Raw genomic sequence first — 16682 nt, 5'->3', positions numbered from 1 at the left:
TCATATGGGGCCTTATAGACTATTATAAGTGTAATGGCTTTTGTACACTGAGTGAAATGGGGAGCCATGATAGACATTTGATAAGCCAAATGACATGATACTGTTCAGGTTTTAAATGGATACTGTTTCTGTGTTGAGAATATACTGTAGAGGGTGATGGTGAAGCACAGAGACCAATTAAGAGTTGTAGTTCTAGTAGTCCTACCACTCTCATGGCAGCCCAGGTGAGATTTCAACTAGTGTGGGACCAGTGAAGGTGGTAAGAAATGGTCAGCTATTGCAAGTACCTTACACTGAAGGTAGAGTTAATGTGTTACATAATGAATTGAATGTGAGAAAAATATTCAAAAACAATTCCAAAGATTTTTGCCTGAGTAACTGGACAGAAGGATATACCATCAACTGAGAAGGGGAAGACACTGGAAGGAGAGCAGTTTTGGAGGGGAATATCAGCAGTTTAGCTTTAAATATATTAGTTTTGAGATGTCTATTGACCATCCAAGGTGAGATGTTGATTTTGAAGTTTTATATATGAGTCTAGAGTTCAGATATGAGAACTAAACTGTAGGTAAATTTAAGAATTGTGAGCACACAAATGGGATTTAAAAGCACAGTACTGGTTGTAATTACCAAAGAAGGTAGAAAAGAGAGGGGAAGAGAGGGGAAGATGTCCAAGGACTGATCCCTGGGCTTCTCCTCCATTTAAAGGTTGAGGACATGAAAAGGAATCAGCAAAGAAGATTGAAAAGAGGTAGCTAAAGAAGCAGGAGGAAAACTAAATCAATGTTGGGGATGAAGGAGGGAGAAGCATTTCAAATTGGAGAGAATGATCAACTGTATCAAATGTTACTAATAAATCAATTAACATGAGACCTTAGAACTGATCATGGGATTGATCAGCATGAAGATCTTTGGTGACACTGATAAGAGTAGTTTTGATGGAATGGTGGAATGGAAGCCCACCTGTGAGTGAGTTCAGGAGAGAAATTAGAAGTAGTAAATATAACCCAAATTACAGGGAGATGTTTTGCTTCAAAAGAGAGTAAAAACTGAACAGTAGCTGGAAAGGGAGATAAGGTCAAGATAAGGTTTGTTAAAATGAGACAGCATGTTTGCAATAGTACTGGGAATGTTACAAGAGAGGAGAAAATTACTGGAGGGGTGTCAGGTTGGCTCAGTTGGTTAAGCATCTGACTGGATTTCATTTCAGGTCATGATCTCATGGTTCGTGAGCTTGAGCCCCACATCAGGCACCACACTGAAAGTGTGAAGACTTCTTGGGATTCTTTCTCCTTCTCCCACTTGCATGTGCGCTCTCTCTCTCTCTCAAAATAAATAAATAAACATTTTTTTTTAAAAAGGAACAGTGTCCTTGACTAGGTCAAAAGGAATGTAACCTTCTACATGAAGAGAAGAATAATGACCTGAAAAGTTGGTCTATGGTGACAGGTAGTAAGAAACTATGTGAGTGCAGACACTTAAAGTTAGGTAGATGTAGTGCTAGGAATCTGTGGAAGCTCTCTTCTGATTGCTTCAATGTACTCAGTAAATTAAACAGCAAGGTCATCAGTAGAGAATAAAGATGGGAATACTTCTGAAGATTGAACAGCAAGTAAAAGTGTAAAATGGAAATCTAGCAGCACAGTTGAGGGAATGGGGTAGAGACATATAAAATGACTCTCTGAAAACATAAAGGCTTATTTGGAGCTTTAGAAAAGGAATTGGTTTTGGAATCATTAATAGGGATTACTAATGGATTAGAATGGTCAAAACCTGAAGGACAGGAAGAGGACCAGTTTAGGAAACTGCTTTCATAGCTCACAAGAAACAATTACAGAGGGATATTGTCTAAACTAGGGCAACAACAGCTGAAGAATAACAGAGGAAATATGTTAAGAGTGACTGCAAAATCAGAACAATGGGATTTGGCAAGCAATTAGAAGTGACTGAGAAAACAAACACAAGTAAAGATGGCTATAAATGTTGAGCTTAAGTGAACTGGAGTGTGGCAATGCCACGGGAAACCTTGAAGAACTATTTCAATACTGCAAAAATTAGTAACCAATTGGTAAGCAGATTAAAGTAATAAGTATCATTTGAGTGAAGTATGAGTGAAAAAAAGAAAGAAGATTTTAAAAGATTAAAAGTTTCAATAGTGTCAGGAACGTTTCTGTTGTTGCTGTCCTCATTGTTTGCGTTAATTAAGATAAAACAACCAAGTGCTAAAATGATGGGCAGTCTAGGTAATTGGGAAATATTGGCAAATAAAGAAAGAACAGAGCTTTGTTAATGGAAGAGAATGAAACGAAACATTTATAAAACTATCTATACAGAAAGCTTACATTCCAGGCACTAATATGGTAATATCATCCCCTTTAATCCTAAAAATAAATTTTCAAGAAGTTATATAAACTTTGCAGTGTAGTGCAATAAATGGCAGAGCCAAATTCAAACCCAAGTCTGATAACCCCAAAGTCTAAGATTTTAACCACGACACAGTTTATGCTCTGTAAAATTATGGACCTGGGAAAGGTAATATAGGTTGTTTAGCGTCCAAGGAGAATTACAGATTTTAAGATCTTGGAGGTAGAAACATTTAAAAGAAAACACAATCCAAGGTGTATTCATGAGTGTAGTTAGCTAAATATATATACATGCAGATGTCAAAGTTTAGGAAATCAAGGAACTAAGAGCAAAAATGCATTGAAGGAGTTCCCAATACAATAGCTGAAATAACTGAAATGAATAGTAAGGGAAAAGTAAAAAGGATAGCTAAGTGCTATTACTGTCAAGGAAGGTCAGCACATAATAGACTTCACAAGACAAAGGGTCATTGAAAGGTGGTTCAAAGATAACACCAGAAGGAGAAGCAGGAAAAAGGGTGTACCACAGAGTTAGGGAAAAATGGCTGAGGGTAGCAATTAGAGGACTTTTATCAGGGGAAAACCCAGATGCCATTTGTGGCTAGATAAGAGAAGTCAAGAGAAAGGTTTAAAGATAAAGGGAATTTGTTTGCATTCATTCAACAACATTGCACAAGTATTTATTGAAGGCCTGCTAACTCTTAAAAGGACAGGAGCAAAATAGGGAGGTTGGGAAAAAGATATTGACAAGATGTTCTATACTGAGCACAGTTGAAGAGTAGAGTTTTTAAGTGATTCTTAACCTTTCATTGAGGCATAGATAAGGGGACCTGTGAAACTCCTATGAACTGAACCCTAACTCCACATCAATAAACATCCACAAAATCTTAATAATGTTAAGTGGGATACAATTATAAATGAATGAATGATGAATCAGAATCTCCAGCATTCCTCTGGTCAAGCAAAATAATCTCCTATGTCCCAAATCCTCCCCTCAACATCCTGCTACCATAAACTTCTGAATACTCAAAGTATTATCTTATTATCTAACACAAGAAATAATCTAGACTGCAAGCTATAAAATATAAGTAACATGCTAAAAATGTAGGTTATATGACGGCTAATAGAACTTGGAGGAATTAATACATCTATACCTTCCACTGTTTTTTTTTAACTTTTAATTTAAATTTCAGTTAACATATAGCGTAATATTAGTTTAAGGTGTACAATATAATGATCCAACACATCCATACATCACCCAGTGCCCATTGCAACAAGCGCAATCCTTAATCCCCATTGCCTATTTAACCCATTCCCTATATCAACCTCCCTCTGAAAACCATCAGTTTCTTTTCTATAGTGAAGAGTCTCTTTATTGCCTTGCAACTCTCTTTTTTTATTCCCTCCACTTATGTTTTCTTTCCTAAAATTCACATGAGTGAAATCATATGGTATTTGTCCTTACCTGACTTATTTCACTTAGCATGATACTCTCTACTTCCATCCATGTCCTTGTAAATGGCAAGATTTCATTCTTTTATATGGCTGAGTAACAGTCCATATATATATACATATACATATATATATATGTATATGTATATATATATATATGTATATATATATATACATACATACAAAACACAAACTTATACATTCATCAATCAATTCACAAAAGGGAAGTTTCCATACCTAGATGTTGTAGATAATGCTGCTACAAAACTCATATTCCATATAACCCTTTTAATTAGTAGTTTTGTATTCTTTGAATAAATAATTAGTAGTGCACTGGCTGGATCATAGAGGATTATTTTTTTATTTTATTTTTTTAATGTGAAAATTATTGTCAAATTGGTTTCCATACAAAACACAGTGATCATCCCAACAGGGGCCCTCCTCAATACTTATCATCCACTTTCCCTTCCCTCCCACCCCCCATCAACCCTAAGTTTATTCTCAGTTTTTAAGAGTCACTTATGATTTGGCTCCCTCCCTCTCCAACCTCTTTTTTTTGTTTGTTTCCTTCCCCTCCCCCATGGTCTCCTGGTAAGTTTCTCAGGAGCAACTTAAGAATGAAAACATATGGTATCTGTCTTTCTCTGTATGACTTATTTCATTTAGCATAACACTCTCCAGTTCCATCCACATTGCTACAAAAGGCCATATTTCATTCTTTCTCATTGCCACGTAGTATTCCATTGTGTATATAAACCACAACTTCTTTCTCCATTCATCTGTTGATGGACCTTTAGGCTCTTTCCATAATTTGGCTATTGGTGAAAGTGCTGCTATAAACATTCGGGTACAAGTGTCCCTATGCATCAGCACTCCTGTATCCCTTGGGTAAAATCCTAGCAGGGCTATGTCTGGGTCATAAGGTAGATCTATGCTTAATTTTTTGACCAACGTCCACACTGTTTTCCAGAGTGGCTGCACCAGTATGCACTCCCACCAACAGTGCAAGACGGTTCCCGTTTCTTCACATCCTCACCAGCATCTATAGTCTCCTGATTTGTTCATTTTAGCCACTCTGACTTACAGGTGGTGGTATCTGAGTGTGGTTGTGATTTGTATTTCCCTGATGAGGAGTGACGTTGAGCATCTGTTCATGTGCCTGTTGGCCATCTGGATGTCATGTTTATAGAATTGTCTATTCGTGTCTTCTGCCCATTTCTTCACTGGATCATTTGTTTTTCAGGTGTGGAGTTTGGTGAGTACTTTATAGATTTTGAATACTAGCCCTTTGTCCAATATGTCATTTGCAAATATCTTTTCCCATTCCGTTGGTTGCCTTTTAGTTTTGTTGATTGTCTTCTTTGAAGTGCAGAAGCTTTTTATCTTCATGAGATCCCAATAGTTCATTTTTGCTTTTAATTCCCTTGCCTTTGGGGATGTGTCAAGCAAGAAATTGCTGCAGCTGAGGTCAGAGAGGTTTTTTCCTGCTTTGTCCTCTGGGGTTTGGATTGTTACCTGTCTCACATTCAGGTCTTTTATCCATTTTGAGTTTATTTTTGTGAATGGTGTGAGAAAGTGGTCTAGTTTCAACCTTCTGCATGTTGCTGTCCAGATCTCCCAGCACCATTTGTTAAAGAGACTGCCTTTTTTCCATTGGCTATTCTTTCCTGCTTTGTCAAAGATTAGTTGGCCATACTTTTGAGGGTCTAGGTCTGGGGTTTCTATTCTATTCCATTGGTCTATGTGTCTGTTTTTGTGCCAATACCATGCTGTCTTGATGATGACAGCTTTGAAGTAGAGGCTAAAGTCTGGGATTGTGATGCCTCCCGCTTTGGTCTTCTTCTTCAAAATTACTTTGGCTATTTAGGGCCTTTTGTGGTTCCATACAAATTTTAGTATTACTTGTTCTAGCTTCAAGAAGAATGCTGGTGCAATTTTGACTGGGATTGCATTAAATGTGTAGATAGCTTTGGGCAGTATTGACATTTTAACAATATTTATTCTTCCAGTCCATGAGCATGGAAGGTTTTTCCATTTCTTTATATCTTCTTCAATTTCCTTCAAGAGCTTTCTATACTTTTCAGCTTAGAGATTTTTTACATCTTTGGTTGGGTTTATTCCTAGGTATTTTATGCTTCTTGGTGCAATTGTGAATGGGATCAGTGTCTTTGTCTTTCTGTTTCTTCATTATTAGTATATAAGAATGCAACTGACTTCTGTACATTGATTTTGTATCCTGGGACTTTGCTGAATTCATGTATCAGTTCAAGTAGACTTTCTATGGAGTCTATCGGATTTACCATGCATAATGTCATGTCATCTGCAAAAAGTGAAAGCTTCACTTCATCTTTGCCCATTTTGATTCCTTGGATTTCCTTTTGTTGTCTGATTGTTGATGCTAGAACTTCCAACACTATGTTAAACAACAGCAGTGAGAGTGGACATCCCTGTCGTGTTTCTGATCTCAAGGAAAAAGCTCTCAGTTTCTCCCCATTGAGGATCATATTAGCTGTGGGCTTTGATGATGTTTCAGTATGTTCCTTCCATCCTGCCTTTTCCGAGGGTTTTTATTAAGAAAGGATGCTGAATTTTGTTAAATGCTTTTTCTGCATCAATTGACAGGATCATATGCTTCTTATCTTTTCTTTTATTAATGTGATGTATCACATTGAATGACTTGCGAATGTTGAACCACCCCTGAAGCCCAGGAATGAATCCCACTTGATCATGGTGAATAATTCTTTTTATATACTGTTGAATTCAATTGGCTAGTATCTTATTGAGAATTTTTGCATCCATATTCATCAGGGATATTGGCCTCTAGTTCTCTTTTCTTGCTGGGTCTATCTCTGGTTTGGGAATCAAAGTAATGCTGGTTTCATAGAATGAGTCTGGAAGTTTTCCTTCCCTTTCTATTTTTTTGGAAAAGTTTGAGAAGGATAGGTATTATCTCTGCTTTAAATGTCTGGTAGAATTCCCCAGGGAAGCCCTCTGGTCCTGGATTCTTATTTGTTGGGAGATTTTTGAAAACTGATTCAATTTCTTTGCTGCTTATGGGTCTGTTCAAGTTTTCTATTTCTTCCTGTTTGAGTTTTGGAAGTGTGTGGGTGCTTAGGAATTTGTCCATTTCTTCCAGGTTGTCCATTTTGTTGGCATATAGTTTTTCATAGTATTCCTTGAGAATCGCTTGTATTTCTGAGGGACTGGTTGTAATAATTCCATTTTCATTCATGATTTTATCTGAGTCCTCTCCCCTTTTATTTTTGAGAAGCCTGGCTAGAGGTTTATTCAATTTTGTTTATTTTTTCAAAAAAACAACTCTTGGTCTCATTGATCTGCTCTACAGTTTTTTTTAGATTCTATATTGTTTATTTCTACTCTGATCTTTATTATTTCTCTTCTGCTACTGGGTTTGGGGTGTCTTTGCTCTTCTGCTTCTATTTCCTTTAGGTGTGCTGTTAGATTTTGTATTTGGGATTTTTCTTGTTTCTTGAGATAGGCCTGGACTGCAATGTATTTTCCTCTCAGGACTGCCTTTGCTGCATCCCAAAGCATTTGGATTGTTGTATTTTCATTTCCATTGGTTTCCATATATATTTTTTAAATTTCTTCTCTAATTGCCTGGTTGACCCATTCATTATTTAGTAGGGTGTTCTTTAACCTCCATGCTTTTGGACCATTTCCAGACTTTTTCCTGTGGTTGATTTCAAGCTTCATAGCATTGTGGTCTGAAAGTATGCATGGTATGATCTCAATTCTTGTATACTTATGAAGGGCTGTTTTGTGACCCAGTATGTGATCTATTTTGGAGAATGTTCCATGTGCACTCGAGAAGAAAGTATATTCTGTCACTTTGGGATGCAGAGTTCTAAATATATGTCAAGTCCATCTGATCCAATGTATCATTCAGGGCCCTTGTTTCTTTATTGATCCTGTGTCTAGATGATCTATCCATTGTTGTAAGTGGAGTATTAAAGTCCCCTGCAATGACCACATTCTAATCAATAAGGTTGCTTAGGTTTCTGATTGTTTTATATATTTGGGGGCTTTCAGATTCAGTGCATAGACATTTATAGTTGTTAGCTCTATCTGATGGATAGACCCTGTAATCATTATGTAATGCCCTTCTTCATCTCTTTTTACAGCCTTTACTTTAAAGTCTAGTTTGTCTGATGTAAGTATGGCTACTCCATCTGTCTTTTGACTTCCAGTAGCATGATAGATAGTTCTCCATCCCCTCACTTTCAATCTGAAGGTGTCCTCAGGTCTAAAATGAGTTTCTTATAGACAGAAAATAGATGGGTCTTCTTTCATTATCCATTCCGATACCCTATGTCTTTTGGTTGGAGCATTTAGTCCATTTACATTCAGTGTTATTATTGAATGATATGGGTTTAGAGTCATTGTGATGTGTGTAGGTTTCATGCTTGCAGTGATGTCTCTGGTACTTTGTGGTTCTTGCAACATTTCACTCACAGAATCCCCCTTAGGATCTCTTGTAGGGCTGGTGTAGTGGTGATGAGTTCCTTCAGTTTTTGTTTGTTTGGGAAAACCTTTATCTCTCCTTCTATTCTGAATGACAGACTTGCTGGATAAAGGACTCTAGGCTGCATTATTTTTTTGTTCATCACATTAAAGATTTCCTGCCATTCCTTTCTGGCCTGCCAAGTTTCAGTAGATAGTTCTGCCACTAGTCTTATCGGTCTCCTTTTATATGTGTTTGTCCCTAACTGCTTTCAGAATTCTCTCTTTATCCTTGTATTTTGCCAGTTTCAGTATGATATGTCATGTAGAAATCGATTCAAGTTACGTCTCAAGGGAGTCGTCTGTGCCTCTTGGATTTCAATGCCTCTTTCCTTCCCCAGATCAGGAAAGTTTTCAGCTATGATTTGTTCAAGTACACCTTCAGCCCCTTTTTCTCTCTCTCTTCTTCTTCTGGAATTCCTATGATATGGATATTGTTCTGTTTGATCGCATCACTTAGTCTCTAATTCTCCCCTCATACTCCTGGATTTTTTTATCTCTCTTTTTCTCAGCTTCCTCTTTTTCCATAATTTTATCTTCTAATTCACCTATTCTCTCCTCTGCCTCTTCAATCTGAGCTGTGGTCACCTCCATTTTATTTTGCACCTCATTTATAGCTTTTTTTTTAGCTCCTCATGACTATTTCTTAGTCTCTTGATCTCTGTAGCAATAGATTCTCTGCTGTCCTCTATACTTTTTTCAAGCCCAGCGATTATTTTATGAGTAGTATTCTAAATTCGTGTTCTGTTTTATTGCTTAAATCATTTTTGATCAATTAGTTAGGTGTCTCTGCTTCCTGGAGTTTCTTTTGAGAATTCTTCTGACCTCTCCTTTTGGGTAGTCTCTGTGGTGGCTCCAAACTTCAGGGCACTTCCTATGTGCTGTCTGGAGTAACTTGTTTTGGTGGGCAGGGCCACAATCAGACCCTCTGTCTGCCCACAGCCCACTGCTGGCACCACAGTCAGTCTGGTGTGTACCTCTCCCAGGGGCAGGACTCACTGTGGAGTGGTGTGGCCCCTGTCTGGGCTACTTGCACACTGCCAGACTTGTGGTGCTGCTTCTATGGGATATGGCCAAGGGCAAATTAGCCTGGTTGGATATGCAAGGTTCACAGGGGCAGGAGGGGCAGACTTATCTAGCTTTGCTGTCAGTGGTCCCCTGCAGGAGGGGCCCTGTAACACCAGGACATAGGCGGACCCGTTGGAGGGATGGATCCACAGAAGCACAGTGTTGGGCGTTTGTGCGGTGCATGCAAGTTCGATGACCGGAACTGGTTCCCTTTGGAATTTTGGCTGGGAGATGGGAGAGGGAGATGGTGCTTGCCAGTGCCTTTGTTCCCCCACAGACCTCTGTCCTTCCAGGGCTCAACAACTCTCCCTCCGGCATCCTCTCGCCCTCCCTGTTCTCCAGGAGTAGAGCTGTTGAGTTTTAACATTCCAGATGTTAAGTCCCTCTGGTTGTCAAACTCATGGAGTCCGGCCCCTCCGCTTTTGCAAGCCAGACTTGGGGGCTCTGCCTTGCCCGGCAGGCTGCCCCTCCACCTCCCAGCTCCTTCTGCCAGTCCGTGTAGCATGCACTGCCTCTCTGTCCTTCCTACCCTCTTCCGTGATCCTCTTGTCCACGCTTGGCTCTGGAGAGTCCATTGTGCTAGTCTTCTGGTGCTTTTTGGGTTATTTAGGCAGATGTGGGTGGAATCTAAGTGATCAGCAGGACGAGGTGAGTCCAGAGTCCTCCTATGCCACCATCTTCCTAGTCACTTGAGAACTTCTATTTTTAACTTTCTGAGGGACCTTCATACTTTTCCACAACGACTGCATCATTTTGCTTTCCCACCAAAAGTGTAGAGGGGTTTCATATTCTCTACATCCTCTCCAACTGCTGTTTCTTCTGCTGTTAATTTTAGCCATCTAACAGGTGTGAGGTGATATTTCAATGTAGTTTTGATTTGCAAATCCCTGATGATCAGTGATGTTGAGCATCTTTTCATGTGTCTGTTGGCCATGTGGATATCTTCATGGAAAATTATTCATTTCTTCTATCCATTTTTTAATTTGGATTATTAGTCTTTTGGGTGATGAGTTTTCTAAATTCTTCATATACTGTGGATAGTAACCCTTTATCAGTTAACTCATTTATAAATATCTTCTCCAATTCCATAGGCTGCCTTTTAGTTTTCTTGATTGTTTCCTTTGCTGTGCAGAAGCTTTTCCATGTAGTCCCAAAAGTTTATTTTTTATTTTTGTTTCCCTTGCCTCAGGAGATATATCTAGAAAGAATTTGCTATGGCTGATGTCAAAGTTACTGCCTATGTTCTCTTCTATGATTTTTATGGTTTTGGGTCTTATACTTAGGTCTTTAATCTACTTTTAATTTATTTTTATGTATGGTATTAGAGTTCCAGTTTGGGGCGACTGGGTGGCTCAGTCGGTTAAGTGTCCAACTTCAGCTCAGGTCATAATCTCACAGTTCATGAGTTCAAGCCCCACATCAGGCTCTGTGCTAATAGCTCAGAGCCTGGACCCTGCTTCAGATTCTGTGTCTCCCTCTCTCTCTGCCCCTCCCATGCTCATGCTCTGTGTCTCTCTGTCTCAAAAATAAACAAATATTAAGAAAAAATTTTTTTAGTAATTTAAAAAAAAAAGAAAGAGTTCCAGTTTCTTTCTTTTGCATGTTGCTGTCCAATTTTCCAAATACCATTTGTTGATGAAATGGTCTTTTTCCCACTGGATATTCTTTCCTGCTTTGTCAAGATTAATTGACCATATAGTTGTGGGTTCATTTCTGGGTTTTCTATCCTCTTCTTTGATCTATGTGTCTCTTTTTTTTGTGTCAGTACACTGTTGGAATTACTACAGCTTTGAAATACAATGTGAAGTCCAGGATTTTGATGCCATCAGCTTTCCTTTTCTTTGTCAAGGTTGCCTTGATTATTCTGGGTCTTTTGTGGTTCCATATTCTTCCTTACCAGTTTGTATATACTCTATGTACAACTGTTAGTTTTCTGATTTCTGTGCCTAGGACTTTCAGTACTATGTTGAATAAAAGTGGTGAGAATGGACATCCTGTCATGACTGTAGAGGAAAACATTAATTTTCTCCCCATTTAGGATTATATCACCTGTGGGTTTTTTATACATGGGCTTTATTATGCTCAGGTATTTTCCCTCTAAACCTACTTTGTTAAGTGTTTTTATCATGAATGGATGTTGTACTTTTGTCAAATGCTTTTTCTGCATCTCTTTGAAGGACCATATGTTTCTTATACATTTTTTTATTAATGTGGTGTATCACTGTAATTGATTTGCAAATATTGAGCCACCCTTGCAGCCCAGGAAATAAATGCCTCTTGAGGAATGTTTCTTTTAATGTACTGTTGGATTTGGTTTGCTAATATTTTATTGAGAATTATTGCATCTGTGTTCATAAGGGATATTGGCCGTGCAGTTTCTCTCTCTCTCTCTCTCTCTCTCTCTCTCTCTCTCTCTCTCTTTTTTTTTTTTTTTTTGTGTGTGTGTGTGTGTGTGTGTGGTGTCTTTATCTAGTTTTGGAATCAGGGTAATGCTCACCTCACAGAATGAATTTAGAAGTTTTCCTTCCCTTTCTATTTTTATCTTATTTTGTCTTGCTTTTAAGATTTTTTTCTTTATATTTTGCCAATTTAAATACAATATGTCTTGGTGCTGGTCTGCTTTTGTTTGAGAAGAACAGGTATTAACTCTTCTTAAATGTCTGGTAGAATTTGCCCATGAAGTCATCTGGTCCTGGACTGCTGTGTCCTGGGAGATTTTTGATTCCTAATTCAATTTCTTTGCTGATTATTGGCCTGTTTAAGTTTTCTATTTCTTCCTATTTTAGTTTTGGTAGTTTATATGTTTCTAGGAATTGATCCATTTTTCCAGATTGTCCAATTTGAGGGCAAATAGTTTCTCATAACATTCTCTTATAATTGCATTTCTGTGGTGTTAGCTGTTATTTCTCTTATCCCCTTTGTGATTTTATTATTTGAGTCATTTATCTTTAATCTTTGGTATGTTTGGCTAGAGGTTTATCAATTTTATTAATTTTTTTTCAAAGAACTAGGTCCTGGATTCATTGATCTGTTCTATTGTTTTTTTTTTAACTTTCTATATCATTAATTTCTGCTCTGATCTTTATCATTTCCTTAATTCTGCTGGCTTTAGGCTTCTTTTGTTGTTCTTTCTAGCTCCTTTAGTGTAAGGTTAGGTTGTCTGAATTTTTTCTTGCTTTTTGAGGTAGGCCTGTATTGCTATATACATCCCTCATACGACCACATTTGCTGCATCTCAAAGCTTTGGACTGTTCTTATTTTCATTTGTTTCCATGCATTATTTTCATTTCTTTCCATGTATTTTTTTTTATTACTTATTTGATTTCCTGATTGACCCATTCATTATTTAGTAGCATGTTGTTTAACCCCCATGTATTTGTTTTCTTTCCCTATTTTTTCTTATTGGTGACTTCTAGTTTATTTTTTTTTTTTGCTTTTTTTTTTCAATATATGAAATTTATTGTCAAATTGGTTTCCATACAACACCCAGTGCTCATCCCAAAAGGTGCCCTCCTCAATACCCATCACCCACCCACCCCTCCCTCCCACCCCCCATCAACCCTCAGTTTGTTCTCAGTTTTTAAGAGTCTCTTATGCTTTGGCTCTCTCCCACTCTAACCTCTTTTTTTGTTTTTCCTAGTTTCATAGCATTGTGGTCAGAAAAGGTGCATGGTATGACTTCAAAATTTTGTATTTGCTGAGCCGTGTTTTGTTACCAAACATGTAATCTGTTCCAAAGAATGTTCCATGTGCACTTGAAAAGAATGTGTTTTTTGCTATTTAAGAATGGAATATTCTGAATATATGTGTTACGTCCATCTAGTCCAGTGTGTCATTCAAAGTCATTGTTTCCTTATTGATTTTCTTTAGATGATCTGTCCACTGATGTAAGTGGGGTGTTAAAGTCCCCTATGATTTTTGTATTATTATCAATGAGTTCCTTTATATTTGTTATTATTTTATACATTTGGATGTGCCCATGTTGGTTTCATAAATACTTAAATTGTGATATCTTCTTTTTGGATTGTACCCTTTATTATTATATAGTGCCTTTCAGTACCTTTTGTTATACTTTTTGTTTAAAAGTCTATTTTGTACAATATAAGTATTGCTACTCTTTCTTTGGAAATCAATTTGGATGATAGATGTTTTTATATCCCCTCACTTTCAATCTACATTTGTCTGTATGTCTAAAATGAGTGTCGTGTAGGCAGCATATAGATGGACTTGTGTGTTTTTTTAATCCATTCTATCATTCTATGTCTTTTGGAGCATTCAATCCATCTACATTCAAAGTATTATTGATAGATACATATTTATTGTCATTTTTATTACCTCTTTTGTGATAGTTTCTGTAGATTTTTTCTGATCTTTTCTTGTCTTTCTCACATTCATGGTTTGCAGATTTTCTTTAGTGATATATTAGGATTTTTTCTCTTTATTCATTGCATGTTTATTAATGGTTTTTGATAAATGGTTACCATTCAGTTTGTATATAATTTCTTCTGCAAATAGCACTCTATATTAAGTTGATGTTCATTCAAATTTGAACCTATTCTTTCCTCCTTTTCTCCCCACAATTTAGGTATATGTTACTATATTTTCCTTCCTGTGTGTATGAGTTCCTGAACTGATTTTTACAAAAAATATTCATTTTTACTGCTTTACTATTTCTTGCCTTTATTCTGTCACTTTTGGTCTCTCCTTTGCACTCAAAGAGTCCCCTTTAATATTTCTTGCAGGGCTGGTTTAGTGGTCACGAACACCGTTAGTTTTTGTCTGGAAAACTCTTTACCTTGCCTTCTATCCTGAACATTAGCCTTGCTTGACAGAATATTCTTGGCTGCAGATTTTTCCCATTCAGCAAGTTGAATATAGTATGCCGCTCCCTTCTGGCTTACCAAGTTTCTGTTGGGAAATCAGCCGCTAGCCTTAAGGGTCTTCCCTTGTAAGTCAAGGACTTCTTTTGTCTTGCTGCTTTTAAGATCTTTTCTTTATGACTTTATTTTACCAATTTAAATACACTATGTCTTGGTGTTGGCCTGCTTTTGTTGATTTTGATGGGAGTTCTCTGTACTTCCTGGAACTGGATGTCTATTTCCATCCCAGATTAGGGAAGTTTTCAGCTATTATTTCTTCAAATAAATCTTCTGCCCCCTTATCTCTCTCTTCTTCTTGAAAATCTATAATATAAAAGTTATTCCATTTGATGGTTATTGAATTCCCTAAGTCTATTCTTATTTTGCATAATTCTTTGTCTCCTTTGCTCAGCTTCATTACTTTCCATTACTTTGTCTTCTAGATCATTAATTAGTTCCTCTACTTCTTCCAGCCTGCTGTTCATTGCATCAGATATTTCTAATCTTGTTTATTGCACTCTTCATTTGTGATTCTTTTTTAATTCTTTTATCTCTGTAGTTAGGCTGTCACTAATGTCTTCTTTTTTCAGTCCCAGTGAGTATCCTTATGAACGTTGCTTTTAATACTCTATCAGGCATGTTACTTATATCTGTTTTGCTTAGATTTCTGGCTGAGGCCTTATCCTATTCTTTCATTTGGGATATATTCCTTTGTCTTTGCATTTTGTCTAAGTCTCTTCTTCTGTAGGAGAGAAAAGCCAATTATGTCCCTACTCTTTTGTTCCTAGAGAGGTGTCTCTGTGAACACTGCCTCGCAGGGGCAAGCTCAGAGAACAGCAAAAAATCTCCCCATGTGTGCCCCAGGTGTTTCAATGACATCTGTCCCTAGGTTGTTTGCCTGCCTTCTCTCAAGGCACAGGGCAATGCCCTCAGGGCTCTATCCCAGCCAAACCTGTTGACCTTTAAAACTCCAGGCTTTAAGCCTTGCTGGTTGCAAGAACTCAGGAAATTCAGCCCATCAAATTTTCTAAGTCAATGGATTTGGGGAAATGTTCTCCTTGTGCACTACCCTGTGTGCATCTCTCTCTCTCTCTCTCTCTCTCTCTCTCTCTCTCTCTGTCTCTCTCCATCACTCCCTCTCTCTCTCTCTCTCATTCTCTCTCTTTCTCCCTTCTACTTGACCATGGCTCCATCCCCTACTCAGCAGCTGTGATCTATCTGTTTGTCCCTTAAACCATATCTTTGCATGCACTTCCTACCTTCCTCCATGTGGCCTCTTTTCTCTCTTTAGTTGTGGAGTTTGTTCTGTCAGTCTTCAGGTCAATTTCTGAGGTATTTAGAATAATTTGGTAGTTATCTAGTTGTGTTCCTGAAATGAGCTGAGCCTAGAGTCCTCCTACTTCCTTTTTCTTCTCCTTCTCCTTCCAGGCATTCTTTCCCCTCTACTGTTTTTTTCTTTGCTGGTCTGTTTGTTTTACTGTCTTCCTAACTCTATTCCATATAAACAACAAGATACCTTGTGCTGTTTTCCAGAAAGTGAACTTTGGTCTGTTTTTCTTCACCAAAAACAGAAACACAAATTAGTTAATTGAAAAACTGATTCAATGTGCCAGAGACCACAAAATACTTGAGGACACAAATAAGACAGCCCTTGCTTTCCAGAGATCATAGAGGAAGTGATAGTCAGGTAAGGATATTTTAACTCAAGTCAAAAAACATACTTCTGAAGGGGCACCAACTAGTCAGTTGGCTAGGCATCTGACTTCAGCTCAGGTCATGATCCTGTGGTCTGTGAGTTTGAGTCCCACGTCGGGCTCCGTGTTGACAGCTCAGAACCTGGAGCCTGCTTCGGATTCTGTGTCTCCCTCTATCTCTGCCCCTCCTCCCTCTCTCTCGCTCTCACTCTCAAAAATAAACATTTAAAAATTTTTAAAAAGCATACTTCTGAAAATAGTTCTGTTGTATCAACAAGTTTCTGGACTCTCCTTTACATGATATAAATACAATCCATACAAACACACATACTTAAAAACCTATAATCCTCTGGGCACACACATTTTAAAATTACAACAAAAGTAAGGTACAAACTTACCATCATTTTTTCAAAAAGATCCAGTACTTCCTTTTCTGACAAATTCAACGATCGTTCATCATACAATGGCTGAGCTGCTGGAAACTCACTCATTGCAACTTGAGAATCAATAGGATGCTGAATAAAAGGTTTTTCTTTTTTGACAGTAGATTTTCTAAAACTTGTAATTCGGTCACGCTACAAAAAGAAAAAAAAAATAAGAAACTCTAAGAAAGAAATCCAGAATCATAAATATGAAGTACTGAAACATCAAAATAGCACTTAGTATAATATTGTCTTTTGACAAACTTATTTTAAGCAAGAATTTCTAGTTAGAGATTGCAC

General features: G+C 37.6%; 1 protein-coding gene across 6 annotated transcripts in view; it reads right to left on the bottom strand.

Moving 5' to 3' along the window:
* DIAPH2 (diaphanous related formin 2) overlaps positions 1 to 16682 on the bottom strand; it is a 974644-nt gene that overhangs the window by 895848 nt on the left and 62114 nt on the right. For all 6 annotated transcript variants that reach the window (XM_049644714.1, XM_049644715.1, XM_049644712.1 and 3 more), the window contains one exon: positions 16359 to 16535. In XM_049644714.1, coding sequence (XP_049500671.1) covers positions 16359 to 16535 — 177 coding nt within the window. The remainder of the gene's footprint in view (positions 1 to 16358; positions 16536 to 16682) is intronic.

The sequence above is a fragment of the Panthera uncia genome, chromosome X, assembly GCF_023721935.1.
Source record: "Panthera uncia isolate 11264 chromosome X, Puncia_PCG_1.0, whole genome shotgun sequence".
Lineage (NCBI taxonomy): Eukaryota > Metazoa > Chordata > Mammalia > Carnivora > Felidae > Panthera > Panthera uncia.
The sequence above is the reverse complement of the archived record's forward strand: the minus strand, read 5'-3'. Positions and strand labels throughout refer to the sequence as shown.